The sequence below is a fragment of the Oxyura jamaicensis genome, chromosome 9, assembly GCF_011077185.1.
Source record: "Oxyura jamaicensis isolate SHBP4307 breed ruddy duck chromosome 9, BPBGC_Ojam_1.0, whole genome shotgun sequence".
Classification (NCBI taxonomy): Eukaryota; Metazoa; Chordata; class Aves; order Anseriformes; family Anatidae; genus Oxyura; species Oxyura jamaicensis.
The window spans coordinates 20,447,827-20,466,976 of NC_048901.1; the positions used below are offsets into that span (position 1 = coordinate 20,447,827).

General features: G+C 41.1%; 1 protein-coding gene across 1 annotated transcript in view; it reads right to left on the reverse strand.

Moving 5' to 3' along the window:
• Positions 1–19,150, reverse strand: part of FNDC3B (fibronectin type III domain containing 3B) — a 178,688-nt gene that overhangs the window by 3,896 nt on the left and 155,642 nt on the right. Inside the window, exons 23-25 of the mRNA XM_035334452.1 lie at positions 18,432–18,644; positions 7,846–8,012; positions 5,347–5,474 (exon numbers count right to left, since the gene is read on the reverse strand). Coding sequence (XP_035190343.1) covers positions 5,347–5,474; positions 7,846–8,012; positions 18,432–18,644 — 508 coding nt within the window. The remainder of the gene's footprint in view (positions 1–5,346; positions 5,475–7,845; positions 8,013–18,431; positions 18,645–19,150) is intronic.

Below are 19,150 nucleotides of genomic sequence, written 5' to 3' on the forward strand. Positions count from 1 at the left end.
TGTGGGTGTGATAAATACCACAAACATATATCATAAACATTGTTAAAATGTGTCTACATGCTTTAAATGTCTAAGACGTAAGCACCATATTTGGCCCCAAAATGAAGAAAATCTGCAAACTAAGTTTATTGCAAGGCATTTACTGCACAGTCATAAAATCGGTTACAAATATTATTTTAATATACTTTCCTCACATTTCTCTCAAGAGTCAGCAATTATGCCAGAAATTACACTTTCTGAATTGTGGAAACAAAATATTATTAAGGTATAAAAAGCTCCTCTTGGTTGCATTGCATTTCGTTCTTTAACAACCCAAATCCATGATGTATTTATGCTAATCAAATGTAGGTAACTTATGACTCAGAGCATGAGTCACAATACGAGAAAGAAGAGAGAGATCTGAATATCTCAGAGTTTTGTGACTTAAATGGAAAAAGACCACTGGAAACACCTAGGAACTCTGAAAACAAATAACCAGTCCACAATTTATATAACGCAGGGTTGCTGAAACTGGTATTTTATTAAATAAAATGCAAGGTGTCACAGAGTGCTTGTATCTCCTAGAAAAAAAAACTCAAATTTGGATGCTTCTTCCTTTACTCATTTCACTGGTTTCCTTCTCCTCACAGCAGGAGCAGAAGCTGAGTGCTTCTCTGCCCTCCCGAAGGTAAGAGCTCTGGCTGAGAAAAGGTAACGAGGGAAATTAAAACTGAGCCAACAGAGGACTTCCTGTGTGTTACTCCAGGGTAGGAAAAAAAAAATCAAAATGAGACAGACTCAGCTAAACACCACTTAAAGAACGCAACTTTCCTGCACATGCTTACCCCTGAGACTCATCCTTCAGTTAGGAAAGCCAGTCTGATTGCCTGGAAAGGTCTAGGACAAAAGATTAAGGTTTTCCTTCCATTCATTTTCTCTCCTCCTTTTAAACATTTAAACTTCCACAATTTTTCCAAATACAGTTTGAATGACGGTGACTGAGGTTCCAGACGAAGAACTCCACTAACTGGCTTAAGGTTCCTGGCCCCAAGAAGCAAGAAGCCATGCTTCAACACAGTTATTCTACCCTCATCACGTACGCTCAGCATTCACAGGAAGTTCACTCTAGCTCAAGTGACAGGAGCACAACCAATTCATGCTGTAAATGTCTGCAATTAACCAAAGCTACACGCCATTGCTTTTCTTGCAATCTTTGCTCATCTTCCCAAAGCCACTGAGAAGCAAGCCATTAAGGTACAGTAATACATCACTGGAAAAACAATTACAAGCACTGTAGCTGCCCACAGAATTAATGTGAAGGCTGAAACATCTGTTTGCAAAGCGTACCTCTTATCAAGAAAGGCCCTGCCACTGTATTTTCCAATGGCAACTGGAAAAGTTCCTCCACCAGACCAGTCAGAATTCTTCTCCCTCAGGGACTTGTCTAGCCCCTCATTTCTGTAGTCTCTAAGACATCACAATCCAAAGCATTTATCCTTACAACACAGCTGTAAGCAATGTGTATTTTTGGTGCTGTTGTCAATATTAACTTCCTTTCAAAATGCATCACCAGAGTTCCACATGCCTTTGCCATGAAGTAATTCATTTGCCACAAACATCACTACTTAAAAAAAAAAAAAAGTAAAATCCAAACAATGAATTTTACTTAAAAAACAAACAAACAAACACATCTAAACTTCCAAGATTCCATTTCACAGATTCTAGGGATTGGATCCATACAACCTGTCTTTGCATTGAAAAAACCTCTGCAGTTAATGGTTTCTGTTACTTGTTCCGGTGTGTCAGGGTGGTGAATACCGGTGTAACTGGAGGCTAAGGTCAGCTAAATCAAAGACCTGTATCTTCATTACAGTCTAGTAAATACAGATGGCCATTCAAGCCAGCTACTCTACAGCACTTCTCAGAAAAAAGCCAGACAGCCAAGTGAGAGAACGGTGCATCTTTAGAGAAAGGTTGAGAAATAGTCAAAAGTACCCCAAATACATGAATATTCAGTGCAGATAAAGACAAACCATTTCCTGTGCTAGAGCTAGGAAGGTGGTGGATATTGTCCTGCTTTCAGTGAAGATCGTTAGCACCAGCGGAGCTCTGTCCCTTCTCAGCAACAGGCAAAGGATTCTTGTGCTTAATTATCATCCCTTCGGACAGCAGCCTCTGCACCCTGCACAACTGGCTGCAGCGAGCGCCCTCGAGGGCAACGCTACAGAGGCACTGCTGGCCTGAGCTCAGTTTTGCCTGCCTTAGTGTCCACGCTGAATTTTGTCTGCCTCAGTGCCTCTAGGACCGTGCTAATCCAGGGCAGAACGCCCTCAGCACAAGCATATATGCTTGGCTCTTAATGCAGTTACACTCTGAACAGACTTCACGTACACAGCCAAACAACAAAACAAAACAAAAAAGTTATTATTTTTTTTAATTTGACAATTATGTATAAGACCTTTGAACTTGCTAAACAAAGATTAAACCCACTATGATTCTGTAAAGCAGCATTTATATATATATAGCACACAATGCTTTGGTGGCCACCAAGACAGAGTAAAGAGTCCACCCAATTTATCGCTTTCAGTTCCTAGAAACAGCTCTTCTGTTTAGGCACCTGAGAATATAATAAAAACACGATGAGCTTTTTGCCTTGCTCCCTCGGTGAAAATATCATCGCAAGTAATAAACCACTGCTGAAGCCCCTTATGGCATTTGATACTATTGATCAAAATAGACAGCTTAGAGAATTCCTGTAGGCAAGTATTTCTCCGTTTCACAGATGCCCTTAAATAATTCCAAAACCCCCCAATCTTCTCCAAATAATAAAAATATGACAGCCACAATTGCTCCATAAGCAACACACTGGGAAGCGTAAGATAACCTTATGTGGTGGTTGCACTCCGTTGCAATGACCGCTGCATTTAATAATTAATACAAGCCTATTTTGTATGGTGATCAAGAAACAGAGGCAGGTTTCAGTTGATTTAGAAAGCATGCCCACTTGAAAGGTTTTAAGTCATTTCACAGATTCCTCTGCAAGAAACTATCTGGGCTTCAGATTTTATCCAGACTCATAATCAGTGTCACTCACTCCACTGCTGAGATGGTCAGGAACCCTTTAGAGCAGTGTGGGCAGGAGGTGGGCTGCACTTCCAATCTCTAACAAAAGTAAATTATTTGTTCCGTCTCGTTACACAAATCTGGCATCAGGATGCAGAGAAAATACTCAGCGTAAATAGCACAAAGACTAAACGCCAACGCATGTTATACATGTGCATATTATACACATTTTTCTGGCTTGTAACCAGGACAAGTGCCTTTGGCTTGCTATTTAAAACAGAGAAGGAAAAACATGGATTTGTGGATCAGAACTTTAAACAAATTAACAGAGCAGTGAGTGTGTTTCAGAGTGTGTGTGTACTGAGTCTGAAACAGAGCACAAACAATAAAAATCAGAGCTTGGTAAGATCGACTGGATTCTCCCATGTGTCTACCTCTTGGTGCAGAAAGGTCCTCGGGACTTCAGCAGCCTTCCCAGGGCGCTGCTGGGACGTTTCACGCTTTTGCAATGTACCTACTTTCATTCGGAAAACATTTAGGGACAGTTTTCTTCCTGGTACAGTTGTGGCAGAAGCTCATGAAACTCAATTGCCTCCAAATTTTCAGAAATTTCAAACGTAATTATTTTTTTCCTCACTGGCAGATGATTTGAGCATGAAGGAGCTTTAAAACTTAGCACTCTCATTTCCCTCAGGCATCTCTTATGAAGAGGTGGCTCCTTAGTGATTTGATCCCCAAAGCTGTTCAAGTAGGAAACTAAAACTTAGGCTGCAGCGTGCTAAGAACATTATCCCAAACTTCACCTGCTTGTGCTGCACAACCCAGCCCCTCGCACTCACTTGAGGTTAAACCAATGCAAAGCTGGGGATGATTCAACACAACTGAAAGCTAAGTTCTAACCGAATAAGCTCTGCAGACAAAACTGCAGGAAACACAAAAACCAATCTCAGCCAGCGACTCCTGGAGTTTGCAGTGGTTCACTTCCTGACTTGTAAACAAGGAAGATCTGATTTCCTAAAAGGAACTGTCATGGCACATGGCACTGCTTTCTGATGTACCCAAATAAAGCGCACAAATACACAAACAAAAAAGAATATATTGCTCAAGAAATAGGAAAAGGAGTATTCAGTATTTTAACATGCTTTTTAGGTTGCCAAATTACTATCTGTTTAGCTCCTGCAAGTCAAATTCATCAGACATAATTCTCAGAAGAGAAATATTTACCCACAAGTTCATCCAGAATAGGGGAGGGATGCCAATAGTCTGAAAGAAAGGCGTTTGAGTACTTTGACACCACCACTGCAAGGTCAGATGGCAGAGGGAGGGTGGCTTATGGGATGTGGAGGGGTGCATCCATGGGGCTACAAGTAGAGGGGGGCAGCTCAGGGGTGACGATCTGAAGGTACAGGAGCTGGAGCCTTACCCAGAAGCATGTCAGTGGCTAAATTTGCAGCAGGGGAAGGAAATGCTAAAGCAATTTCACTTATTTTACGTTAATGAAAATTATTATTTTATATAGTTTGCATGTGTTTTCTCCAGTTAATGTTTTACTTCACAGGGAGTTTGCTATATCCATTCACTTTAGATACAAAACACACTAGACAGGTTTTACGGTGCCCTCCTTTAAACTGTTCTACTGGTAGTCCCAGAATAAAATTTAAGATCTAGCTATGAATGAGTTGTTCCATTTCAGATGTGCTGGGGAAATGTCCACTGGTGACCTCTAGTCAATATAGACAAGTCAGGAAGGATCAGTCATACTTCAGGTATACGAAAGTACAGTTTCTGTGGGGCACCTGATACAGAGCAGTACACATCCATACTTCTACACCCTGCACAGGAACGAGGTGGCTGAACAAACCAATTAAAAGTTGTCTACTTGAGTGAGATCCTTGATTCAAGGTCTTGAGAGCTACCCTGAAAATCCAGGAAGCGGCTTAGTGAATTAGGAAAAATGATCCACCTAGTTCATCTCATCTTTAGACAGCAGTCAGCACCAGCCAGTTCAGCGTAAAACCTGGGTGGACAGACCTGTAACTTTCTAAAGGTTAGTTCAGTTGGAAACAGTAATCATCTCTGGAGAGGGCGTAAATCATGCCGGTGAGATAACAGTGTTCTATATAATCCCTTGGTGGAGAAAACAACCAACTACAGTTCTTGATTTTGACTCGGTCTTTACCAAAGTTCACCTGATGCATCACCATGGGGTATAATTCAACGCAGTAGAAAGAAGCAGCCCAGAGAATGTTCAAAACAGTTTCTATTTCCATCAATTAGACAAGATAATTGAGGACATTTTCCTACCTGCTTATATTCAGATTCTCTTCCAACCAGTACCTGCAGAATGTAACCAACAGGATCCCCCTTCATGGGTGCGACCATTTCCCAGGCAATTTCACAGACATTTCCTTCCAACTGTGTCACCCGAGGGGCTACAATAAAAATCAATGGACAAGCATTCAATATAAAGACCTCCCTTCAAATGTTACTCATTCTACATGGACTTTACAACATAACAGAACATTTTAAAAAGAGAATCTCAGGACATCGTGGGTTTGATAGCATGATCTGTAATATATTTATGTGGCCAAAAAACAAATTACTATCACAACTGGATGAAAGAAGTAAAACTGGGGCTGGATTTTTAAGTCACTCAAAAGTCTCACTTATTTTAAGATAGTCTTGCCTGATTTAAGCAGTTCTGGGTTCTTGCGGTGTTAAACAGTAACAAACTTTATGCACAGAAAATTTGGTGAAATTTGGAGATAATTAATGCAATGGGCTTTTTGAAGCAGAAGCCAACTCAAGAATTACATTGGCATTAATAAAAGCAGCAATTTCATGAAGTTCTGAGCAATCACCTGGATCAGTGGAGATGTTTGTGTATTCTTCCCATGCCCTAAGGCAGCCACACATAATTGAAAAGAGAGCACTAGCGTCAAACATTTCATTCAGAGAAAGTGAGAGGAGGAATGTCAGAACAGAATTTAAATAATCTGTATTAGAGATTAAGTCCAGCCTGGGAACCAGAAGTACAGCTTTCCCAGTTATTGTCTCTCCTCTTTGTTCCCTCTCCCGATACATGCAGGTTTTTGTCTGACACTTACAAAACTGCCATTACCAATATTCTGTTTTAGGGTTGGCATTACTCAGTAAGTAGGCTTCTTTACAAAATAAACGTGCTTCTGATACCTGGAGAACAAAGTTTATGGCATACATTCCTCTGTATTGCTCTGAACACAGAAGGGAATCAACATGATTATGTTGTTGGCTGCCTCCATGGATCACTTTTCCCTGTAGCATTACCTTCTCACGGCAGTGTTCACTAACACGGTGTTTGCTGTGCTCTTTTCTCTGTGTTTTGTCATGTACCTGTGGTCCCATCCCACACACAACCCAGTATTTGCACCCTGTTAAACAGCGTGATGTTCAGCCCTCGGTATGAGTCACCCTTAGCAGGGACTCAGTACTCAGGCAGCTCAAAACAAACCAAAAACCTAAGTGAGAGCTGAACTTACTAAAATGGATTTCTGTCCATCAGAATGAGACTGTGAGTACAGCGCATGCCTGCGCTAGCTTTAGCCAGCTAGTGCTGCTAAGAGGAGTTAAGGCAACAGTAATGTAGGCTTAGCACCTGTGCTATCGAGCCTGGTTAACCTAGCACGAGCTACCTTTTTTGGGTAGTGTATCTGACATCAGGGCAACTGCGCAATGCGGTGAATCAGGATAATTCACCACTGAGTAAGCGTAATTTATGCTTGAGCTTCACACCAAACAGATACAGCTATCTTCGTCCAGAAACGGCACTGCAACAAATGCCAAAGTCCAGGAGAAAGCAAGGTGGGAACAAAGGTGGGATTCTCACATACGCTGATTTTAATGTCGTGAAGCCAATCTCCTGATGTTCTCCCTGCACTCAAGAGCATTGATCCTCCTGAGGGTGATTCAGAGTAGATAACCAAGGGACAGGACAGAACATCCCAGCAGTGTTTTCTTCCCCTCTCTAAATCTTAGATCATGAATAGGGTCAAGATCACCAAAGCCGGATTTCAAATAGTGGAACAAATGAAACCACTCTGACAAACCAAGTTACTATTTCTCATAGTAAATAGTACAGCTTGAAAAATGAGTTTTAAGAACAGAAAAAGGTATGCGTGGCATCTGATTTCAGCTAATCTGACAACCAATAGAGGAAATCCTCTCCCTGCATAATAGTTCTTGGAAGGAGCAGAATTACTTAGGGCAGAATTCACACAAAGGAAAAGATGTATCATAATAGAACTTTATTTAATTGGGCCTTTTGTTCTTCTAGTGGAACGCATGCTAAGAGAGTTAATGAATCAAATGTTTTATGTATGTGACTTTGTTACTGATTTTCTAAAGTAAAGGAAAAATAAACTCTGCAATGCTCTGCTGAACGTTACCTACACAACTTTAACCAGAATGCAATTCTAACACTTGAGTCGGTATGTGCACGTATGTAGTGCAGCTGTTATATTCCTTACGGAAGTGTTCCGGTAATTAAGAGCAATCCCCTGGAAAACTTTATTGTTAGCAGCAGCATTTTAACCGTGTTTGTAATAACAACGCTGGTAGGTATAACGCTTACATTGCTTATATGAACTTTTCTGTGATAATTTAGCTTCCCTCCATCATGTAATTCACTATTTGCAGACATGCAGAAGCAGCATGCACCAATTTTGTGTTATTGAATACGTATGTTAACGTTTACGAAGTGATTGCATTTATCAATTACTTAAGCAATTATGTGTTACCTACATATAAGTAAAAAATATTACGTACCTTTGATTGCAGGCGGGACTGACTTAGTTGTGCAGAAGGTAACTATTTCTGAGAAGGGGCCCTCCCCAGCATCATTGACAGCCTGTATTCTAAATGAGTAACAAGTGGATTCTGTCAGCCTTTGAATCTTGTACGTATGACTTGGTCCCCTGTAAATCGGAATAAACCTGAAAAAATGAAAATACCAATAGATAATTACATTGGAGCGGCACTAACGTTTCAGTCTGTTACATCTATCAGCTCAACGCACACATGTGAAAACTGACAGAACATGCTTTGCAAAGCTGTTAAATCCAAGTTTAAAAATGGTTTGCTACTAGCAGACGATGATTATTGAATTAGGCAAATCAGAACAATTTCATTGCCCCTTTTGCAAATAATAATTCATGTAATCATTTTTGCAAGTTAAGTATCTGGAAAGACTTCTGTCAACACATTTCCTACTATGCAGTAATCAAAGTGGATTCAACTTGTGCTCTGCTACAATGCACTGAGTGTGCTGCTGGTTTAAAGATGTTTAAAGCAAGATTAATTCTTTGAGGCTTTTATTGCTTGATTTGGACCTTATTCACACACTAAGACCCACAGATGAGATTGTGCACTTATCTATGCCATCTTAAGTCAGAGTCGCTATGTAAATCCGAGCATGAGGATTGCATTTAATGTTTAATACATTGTGGAATATGAATGAAAAGGAAGAGGGAAAGCATAACTGAGAGGCAGATCTGTAGGATAGAAGGATGCCAGTTCTGGAGCTGTGGGGGACACCTGCAATGACAGGTCTGCTTGAGAGCAGGCTGAGAAGATGAAAAAGACATGACACTAAGGAAGTGACTTCCAAAGTACTTCCATTGACAAGACCAAACCTCAACACACACAATCATGTCCAACAATACAATGCAGGAAAAAAAAATCAATCTTAAAGAAAAAAAAAAAAAAGGTACTGGTTGCTAGAGACTCTGGCTTCTGTTTTCAATTGCTCTCCTCAGATAAATGCTTTTCAGTAATAGTCAGAGGTTAGCCAGCAATTTCTAACCGAGATCCTGACCCCGCAGGTGCTGAGCAGAATGGGGATGAGGGTAAATAAAAAGGAAGCCCTCAGCATCTTGCATCAAACCACTTAGCCTCCGCTGGGGAACAGTCTTACTTGCGACAGTTCTGAATCTGGAGAACATTCACCGTGCAGAATCACACAGTATTTTGATGATTTAGTACACTTATTCGAGTACCTTAACTATTTCAACTGATTTGAAATCACCAGGAAGCCAACAAAGTGATTTGCTTGTGACCTCCCTATCTAGGTACTAGCTTTGTCTTGGGTAATAAGTGCTGATCACTTTGGCTTTGCGTGAGATACACCGTACAACCAATTTGAGCATTTCAAAGAAACTGGGTCTGTCATTAGCTCTCGGGGACAGAAATCAATTCATATTACATTATGATTGAAACCCAAGGAAGTACAAACAAAGATCAAGAATCATCTGTAATAAAAAGAAACGTTCAGGTAATTTAAATTGCTGAAAATTTACTTTGAGGATTAATGCAACTAACTACCCATAGAGAGTCTTAGCAAGCCCCTCACCTTGATTAGAAATCAAAGACCTATGCCCATAAGTTTTTAGGAGCAGACTTCCAAGCTGATTTCCAAAGACAAACTTTTTTCAAACTTATGCTCATGTAGTTTTAACTACTTTAGGCTTGTTATCTCACATTTCTGAAGCTCACATAGGCAGCAATGGCAAGGTTCAAAAGGCTGCAACAGACTTGGTGCGATGGGGTAAGATTTCTTGGGGTTCACAGCCTGATGAACAAACCACTTCTTTAGGCCAGAAGTAAGACTGAAAAACCAAGGTGACTGTCTCTTCCACTCCACTTTTTGCACCTCAGGCTGGCTGAGAAGCCACTGCAGCACTCACGGGAGTGCACAGAGACTCTTACCCATGGGCTACGGAGAGTAAAAAAGAAGCAATGCGGTGTTACAGATTAATGCTCTTTCTCTGTGTGGAGCTAGGTAAACATTCAAGGATAAATAAACCTTACCAGCTAACGGATCTGCATGCTCTTACCCCAGTTCGGGCTTACAGTGCACTTTTTAGACATATTTATAGTGTAACTACCAAGCAGTGCTAGTTCTCAAGTTACAGCTTTGCCTTTCAAACACGAGCAAAGTTTCATAACAGTGACAAAGTGACCTGGCAAAGCACTTCTGCTCCTCCCATCATTTGGGAATTGGAATAATATTCCCATCCCGTTTCCATCTCTACCCCTTTCTACTTCCGTATCTTTATCTGAAGAAACATCTGTAATGAAAGCAGAAAGCATTTCGGAAAAGCTTGCATCCACATTCAATACACAGGACCATAATGAAAGCACACTCAAACTTCTGAGATTCAACCACCTTTGAAGAAAGATGGCTTCCAATTTTGGAAGAAGAAAGGCTGACTAGTAAGTCAATCAACCTTAATTGCTGTTAGGCTTTACTATGACAATAATGCTTCTTAATTAGGCTTGAAGAATCCAAACAATGATGTAAGAAACATAATGCAGATGAAACATTTTAGCTTCAATGCACCAGTGATTATTTTTATAACAACGTAGTATTTTTCTCATGTGCAAAGCAGGTACTCTGTAATTCTCCAGAGTTACTTCTGTTATGTTTTAAAATAGTACATTTCCCATCTGATGTAAACGGCTATAGAACTGGAGCAATATATCCTCTGATCTTTTTTCAGCCTTCTAGATTTTCTGCAGAAGGACTGCAATGATCTTACAGTTCAGTTACTCGGTGTGATTGCTTACCACTACAGTGATGTCTGTGCACATTAAAATTGTCTCAATATGACAATTTGTTCATATTATTGCAAATTGATTTTCTAAATCTAAAGGCAAATTTAAAAGCGCATTTAAAGGTGAGCTCTATATACCTTTGCCTTTTTGGAAAGTGACATTGTTCGCTGTGCTTCATCCAAGTCCTGTTCCACACCTTCTCTTAAGAATAAGCTAGTTTTGAGCTTTTCGTGTCTTACACATTGATAGGGCTGAAAGATGAACTGAATTTGAGAACTGACAGAAATTAAAGCTCTCTGTAAATAGCGCAGTCTTGTACTTGATGAGTTCCCTAGCAGGTCCAATGTCATGTTATATCAGTTGTATATGTAAAAATGCAAGGATAGGATGGGTACACAAGGGATTTAAACAAGCCAAAAGTGTTCTTGTTCCTACATAGGAACACAAATATGTTTATACTTCTGTTTTTATTTATTTAACACTCTCCCCTTTTAAGAGGGACAAAACCAAAACACAAAACATGCTCGAGTGCATCCCAGCCGTGTTCATTCTCTAGTCCCTACCTGCTTGAACCATTCATGTAAAGCCCCCGAGTACGCTAATGAGCACCAAGAGAAGTTTGATTCTAAAAGGTCTGCCCAGCCAAATTTGAAAGATATTAAGCTGCATTCCTTATCTGATATTTTGTCTTTGAGAAAAGACTACCTCTGCAGGCTAACTGTATCCTCAATACAGTAATTGTATTTATTTTAAATCTGCATCATCCAGAAGCTAACCTGCGGTATCAGGATTTAACGCGATGCAGTATTGCCTCTCCTCTCCACGTAAGTAACAGCAAAACCGAGAAGAAAGCAACTTTCTCGAGGGAAAAAGATTCTCCCCGGAGAATTCTTCCCCCTCATCTCACTTGAGTGATCTGAATTCTCTCTTCCCCAGACATTCTCATGTCAGTCACGGATTATTCATTTACTTACACAGAGAGGAAAAGAGAGAACACAATGTCCTAGAATGATTGTTTGGGAGACACCACTGCTGCTAGTTTTTCATCAATACCTTTTTATTCACTGCGAAGATCTTCTTGGAAATGTTTTACATGTTTGAGCTATTTTGTTTCCTCCACTTCAGTCACTTCCAGTCAAGCAGAGGATTATGAATATACTTGCTCTGCCTTCATTCATTATCACCCAGCACATTCTAATCAGCAGGTTTGCTTTCAAAGCCTCTGGTTTTGTTTATATTTTAGTAACACAATTGTCTTTGCAACAATTTCATTTGAAAGAAAATCTAATGTACAGTACTAAATAAGACAGCAATCTTGAGCCAAGTACAGGGGCTATAATGGCCATCTGAATGGTTCTCTTACTGCCTCCCAGAAAAACGTGGTCATCTGCCACAGCTTTGGCTGGATCGCGGGCATTAATACACCACGGGGCTGACCTGGTGACCCGAGGCTTCTGTTCAGTATACACGGGCAACTGCACAATTAGAAAGCAAAGTACATAAATTTCACAAACCAACAGCTCTTTTAATGTTATTATTGCAATGTCCCAGTTATCTGCACAATTATAGCCCCCACCTACTTTTTTTTTTAGACTGTTCCTCTTATTTTCTCTAAAGAACATTATCAAACACTCACTGCTTTAAGTGATTTTCTTTCCCCACCAGCGGTTCCCTACACTACGCAGTCGCACCCAGCAAAGCTTCAAAACAAAAACATCTAATTCACCCCCCGAGACAGGGAACATTCAGTTCTCCGAAGTGCTCGAGCAGAACAAGGCCGGGCAGCCCCACTGCGGGCTCAGCCCCTCTGCAGCACCTGCCCCTCGCTCGTGGGGGCAGATTTTATCTCCAGTACGCCCCTACCTCCGATGCAAGGCAAAGGTTCCCCTTATCATGCTCTGCCTGGGGAAATTTGCCTGCAGCCCAGGCACCCCGGGGCTGATCGGAAAGCTTTGCACCTCTCAGCGTCACGGTGAAGTTTCTCCCGTTGATGCCAGCGAGTGCCACGCATCTCTGCTACACCTAGGTGTCACGGGAATGGGGTTGGCTTACTACAAGGGAAACGGTGAGATCCATCTCAGTGGACGTCAAAACAGAGGTACCATCAGATTTTTTCAAGCCAGACGGTAGAGGAGCCCTAGAGCCAGGAGCTAAGTAGAAAGCATGATGAATTAATACCTCTCGCAACGTGACAAACCTGCCCTTCCCCAGCCATAAGAATCTTAAGTCTGGAGTGGGCCTCTATGCACACAGGTTTTCCACTTCTACTTCATCTCAAGGCCTTCAGCTCAAAGAGAAAAGCTCGGTATCTGCAGCATCCCCATCCCTCGGTGCTCCTGTGACCAGTACCAGGCTGACCCAGGCTTGCCGTGCTGCTGGATGAATGCTGGCTTTGGCGCCCCTTCCCAAGCCTCTCCTTGGCATCTCCGCTTGCAGGTAGGTGCTGAGGGAAGGGAAACACCGGGGCAGGGGTTCCTGAAGAGTTTTCTGTTCAGAAACCTCCTGACACTGACTTCCTGCCCTAATTTGAGGCATGGACTGAACAGATGGGACACTTTGGCCCCTCTGACCTGAAGATGTTTTCTAGAAGGTGCCTTTTGGAAAGCATATAACGTACGCTTGCTCATAGCATGATTAGAAACCAACCTCATCCCTACACCAGCAACAGCATTTCTGTTTACAGGCGTAACAACAACATGACCCACTGAAGGAGACCATGTTTTTGTCCTCGTACTTAGAAATTCAAAACTAAGTGGAGAGAGGAAAGAGGCAGGAGAAGAAGTACTAACAGGTAAATGAAAAGAGTTTGTTTTCTTTGCTTAATTATCTAGCACATCCACAGGCGAGACAAGGAGCACTTGCAGCCAAAATTGATTTTTAGCTTACTTCTACTAGATCACCCTTACATCTGCTGCTGAATTTGAGCATGCAATCCTTATTCACCACAGATAGCCCCACGTCACGTCTCTGGACTCACTGAAAATGGAGATGCCTCAACATACAGAAGCTCCCAGCTAGCAATAAAAATTAATTTCTGGAGGGTCAATTACCACCTTCCCCTCGAAGTTCACACTGCTGAGGGTAGCTTGGATTTGTAGCTGGTGACTACAGAAGACTCAATCGAAGCATCAGCCACCTTCCCACCTACTCCGCTTTGCCATTTCATGGCTTTAGGATTGTATTTGTCCTGACAGATTGCCAGAGAGAAGAAAGCTGCCAATGCTTTGGGTTGCTTCCCTTTTGCCCCCTTTCAGACTGCAACCTTTTTCATTTAGACTTCTGGGAAGTTGGCAAAGAAAAACCGCACACAGACCACATAAATTCTGCTGTTTACATGGGTGGTAGATGAGGCGTGTCATAAAGAAGAAAGACAACCAGACATATTGAAAATCAGCCTCAAGAATGAGAGAGATTGAGAATAAATCTTGATTCTGAGTGACTCCCGAGGACAATACATAGTAAACACATAGAAAACACATAGTAAGATCTCAACAGCTTCTGAGCACTTTCAAAGGAATGGAAGATAGATCGGCAAAGTGCCCGATGTGGTTCTTGTGTGCAACCACATCAGAGGTCACTGAACAGACAGAACGGAGAATACTGAGCACAACTTAGTGTGAAATAACAGCATCTGAATGAAAGATCTGGGAGAAATTATGAAGAGCATCCAATGCCCTGGCACAGAAGAACTAGATTACTGAGCAGCTACCAGCACCATGGTTTGCAATGGCAACGTGTTCAAAATTAACAGCAGATAGAAATAAGAACAGCCTTAATAAAGCTAAAACCAAACCAGACGAGAACGCAGTCCAGCAGCAGCAGCAAATTAATGCTCTTAGCAGCAGCAATTCTGGTCAAGGAGCGTGAGGGGTGATGCCTTGTGAAGTAAACAGAACAGCCTTCCAAAATGACTCTGTAGAAGGGTCAGGGTGAGGCAGTGCTCCTCTAACTGAGATTATCGATCTACTGTCTGCTTAGGGGGAATAAAGAGCTGCAATAGATCTCTGCCGACCCATTCACGTTTCAGATTACTATCACATTATTACTGCTTTGCAAATCTCACCGCTTCATTTTTGTCAGTACATGCAGGTAGGTAAGGTACAGCTTCATAAGAAAATACAGTCTGAAAAACACCTGGCCTGCTGAAGTTAATTGGTGAGCTCCAAATAATTTAACAATGCAGGATTTGACCTCCATATAAATTAAGGCATCGAGTCATTAGTCTTTTGCTGGCAACCTTAAGGCAAGACCCTGCAGCTGTACACAGATGATGAACAACCATCCCCAAAAGAAATTTGGTATGCTCAGGAAAAGTTCACCCTGTATTCAAGTTAAGGTAAAGCTATGCAAGAAGAAGGAAATCAGTTCAAGGGATTACATCATTTGTTTGCAATTTTTATTCCTGTATTCCTTGCAGCTAGAATTTTCCAGGAGTACATCTGTGTGTGCCTGTGGCCTTTGGGATATTCATATTTGAATACGCCTACCAAGAAAGACAGTTACCAGAAAACCAGCGTGTGCCAATTAAAATTTATAGTCATTAGGCAGATCCTATTTTTGGATCTAATTTTCTTTTTATTTCTTTCCTTTTTTTTTTTTTTCCCAAGAATTACATCTCCTTAAATGGCAAATACCTGCAGTTTAACAAAGTATTTTAAAATAGTTTAATATATAAATAAACAACCTTTCATATGCTATGAAAGGGAAATGCTACTCCTGCTGCTTACCCAGTGATATAGGGTCATAACTCATTTATTCAGCAAATAAACAGAACAAAAGCACTTACAGTTTAGAATGTCAGCAAACACAACTTTACAATCCAATTACAAAAGCAGGCTAAGAATGGTCAATGATCCTTCGCTGATATATTAAAGGAATATCTAAGATGCTCCTCATCCCACTATCCCAATGATTCCCTTAAAATATAATTATACTTATTTTTATTTATGTCTGGATACATACAAAAATCAGAGTCCACCTTAATTGCAATATATATTTACCTAAAGGAAGCACAAGTGACTGATGAATGACCCACAAATAACGTACTTGCTATTTCTATCTTTCAGACTAGACACTGTAAGCGTTTTAAGACACTAAAGGGGTATAATTAGTTGTAGGAACAACTAAAGACTAATTACCAGTACAGGGAAAAAATATCAGAATTACTATAATTAGATTCATTTGTTTCACCTGGAAAAGAAAAATCCACAGTATTCTGGAAAACAGTGCAACTTGATTAACGTGATATTCTTGACATTACTGAAGCTGGGAAATGAAGTCACAACTGGAAGCTTATTTTAAAAAGAAAGAAATTTTACCGTCCTCTTTACATAAAGGTCAACCTCCTTCAACTAACGTTCCCATGTATTGTGCTTTCTAGAAACAGATTTTTCTTCATTTCCACTTAATGCTACACATAATTGAAAGGACAAGAGATGCTAATTTGATCTCCCTAAATGTCACACACCAAAGAGCAAATGAGGGAGAGAGCAGGTACATTGCTGATGTGCACACCTTTCCAAGCCCCTGTATTAATCAGTGTCAGGAGATTTCCAAGTATTTTGTTCCACAGGTCTCGCAATCAATGAAACATTTAGTCTGCAACAACCAGCCTGTTATACCTCATTACAGCACGGAAAAGTTAAAAACAATTCTTAATGACCAAGACACACTCAAGAGCACTGGCTGACTATCACTGCACAAAGCCCAAGCCGAATCTTTACAAAAAGCCTAATAGAACCATCAGGGTCAGATTTGACTTACCATTGATTTTTGTTTTTAAAAAGAATTTGCTCACCTTTGCATTTCTGTTTGTGAAAATGCTTCAACGTCACTTTAAAATTATCTCAGATTTTAAACCTCATCAGCAAGGAAAGCTACAATACACAAACTGCATACTCAGATTCACTAAAAAGGGGAAATTGTAATATTGACTTGAGGGATTTCAACATAAAGCAGACAAAGTACTTTCAGATGCTTCAGAGAAGATAGTAACAGTAACTTCGGAAAGACGAAGGATAATACAAAGGCCAACCCTCTGGCTCAGTGATTTTGAGTTATCCACGTCTTGCCCAGAGTCGGGTGCTATCCGTTCTCTGAGCAGAGGGGACACCATGGCACCTTCCAACAACCCTTTCAAGCCATAGAAAATTCCAAATCATCATCTTTATTCTAGATCATATTCTTTCTTTCTTTCCTTCTTTCCTTCTTTCTTTCTTTTTAAACTAAAGACTAGCATTATCCCATTCCATGAGGCCCCCATAGTTTACCTGGATTAGCCCGTTACAGCACTGCACAACTAGGAATGCCAGTGATGCTCGAAGGACTGTATCCCAGTGTTTTTCACAGGCATACACGTGACTGAGTAACCCTTCACGGGGTTTATTTTTAGGGGAATGATCTGAGAGGACTCCTGCCTGTGTAACTAACTGCTGTTCCTACCAATTCACGCGTGGGCTGTCATTTTCTGTTCTTTAGGAGCGATAGCTCTCCTGAACGTACAAAACTTTGCCGCTGTATCCTTTCAGGAACAGAAGCACACAAATGGGGAGGAAAAAGGGACGGTCAGATAGGGAACAAATCAATAGCCCACATTGCCAAGATCTGTCAGCCCCAGCTGTTCTCAAACACAGCACCTCTCAGAGACAACAGCACACTGATCCCACTCGGGTGCTGTGCCCACGCTGGCACGCACTGCATCAGCATGAGGGCTGGGGGCTATGGCTCATTTCAGATATTAACCGGAGATTGCTACAAACCCAGCCACAAAGGACAGCCACTGCATGCAAGGGCTCCATTCAAGTAATCAACATAGACGAGTAGTTTCTCTGCATCTCTGGGAGCTCATGTGGACTATGACTCAAATGTAAAGCATGGAAGACATAGTAGAGTAGCAAGTGCAAGGAGCAGCAATTCCTCCTAATTAACAGCTCTTCAGAGACCATTTGCAGCAGAAAGTTTGTGCAAAACCAAATGGTGATGCTAGGAAAAGCTTTGGTTCTTTGCTGCCAGGTAACATAACATATTTTATTCTTACAAGGAAAATTCCTTCTCCAACATAAAAACAGGTTCAAAACAATTTGCAGTTCTTCATCCTCCTACCTGCAGTGCTACATGAAAGCAAACAAAAGAAGCTACTGGATGTTTCTTTACAGCTGGACTGATCACATGCTGCTGCAGGTGATGGGCTCCTGCCAAGCATCACTGCACTCTTTAGAAACTGTTTTATCAGCCAGACTTTCAAATGGGCATTTATATTCATTGGGCACCTCTCAGTATTAATACAAGGGAGCATGTACCTTCTCTACATCAGTACGGCTGAAACACTGGGAGGTATTTAGGCATTATTCATGGTGGTTTTATTGCTTACAATTAGAGCTTTTGGGCCAGACCTTCCCCTGGCACAAACTCAGCACAGCTCTATTTAAATTGAAAGAATCGTGCTAATTTACACAGATTTATTATTCGTACTGAAGGTCCCTGTGGATTAGCTACTTGATACATCAGTTACTTTACCTAATTATACCAGTTGAGAGTGTTTCTTGGTAAATTAGGAGCCATCTATGATATTTATTCATTGAAGAGATCAGACAGTTAGGCAACACTCGCATATTGCATAACTTAGTTATGCAGTTTGCTTTGGTAGACTACAGGCACAGAATCCCTGTTCAAACAACAGCCTGTACACATTTGTAGAAGGAAACAATCAGGAAAACACTTTTCTTACTGTGATTCACAAGTGCTTATGATGAGCCAGAACTCATTTTCATTAACACAACAAGGAGAATCATATCTCTTACCTTTTATTTCTGTCTTCAATCTGTAAGATATAGACCATGTCATCCGCAGCATGAAGCTTGGAACTGCTGTCTCCCCATTTCAGCTTCAGGCTCTGAGGACCTGCTGCAGCACACTCTAACCGAGGAGGTAAGGGTGGTAATGGCCGAGTTTTTGCTTTAATAAAGTGGCTAAATGGTCCAGCTCCAATTTCATTGACAGCTTGGATCCTGATCCTAAAATGAACAAGATAAAGACGAGTATTAAATAAAGTGCTTTCACAAGTGTAGGTAAGTCTCAAGGAACAAGACAGCCTTCTGGCCCAGACTGGCCCATCACCAATACCCTCTCCCTGCTATTACTGCTTTGCTTTGGCAAGGTGAAAGCCTCTATAAAGCCATCAAGTATTATCAACCTGTTTGTATTAAGAGCAGCTCTGAAGATATTGAGAAATGCAGAAAGGCAGAGGCAGAAAGATTTGGCTAAGCAATCTCAGAAGCTGATGGCAGTCCTTCTAACCACACGTGAGTCTAGCTAATGCATTTTATTACCCTGTCAGTCTGGAGCGATGGTGAAGTGGTATCTTAGACTGCAAGCAGTCACGTTTCCTCAATGGTACTACTGGCACAGTGAATGACTGCCAACAGTGAGTAAGAATCTAGCCAAGGGGATTGCAAAGTATGCACTCTGACAGTTCTTAAGACATGAATCTTCCTTGTAGTCATGCAAGATGACGTGGGGA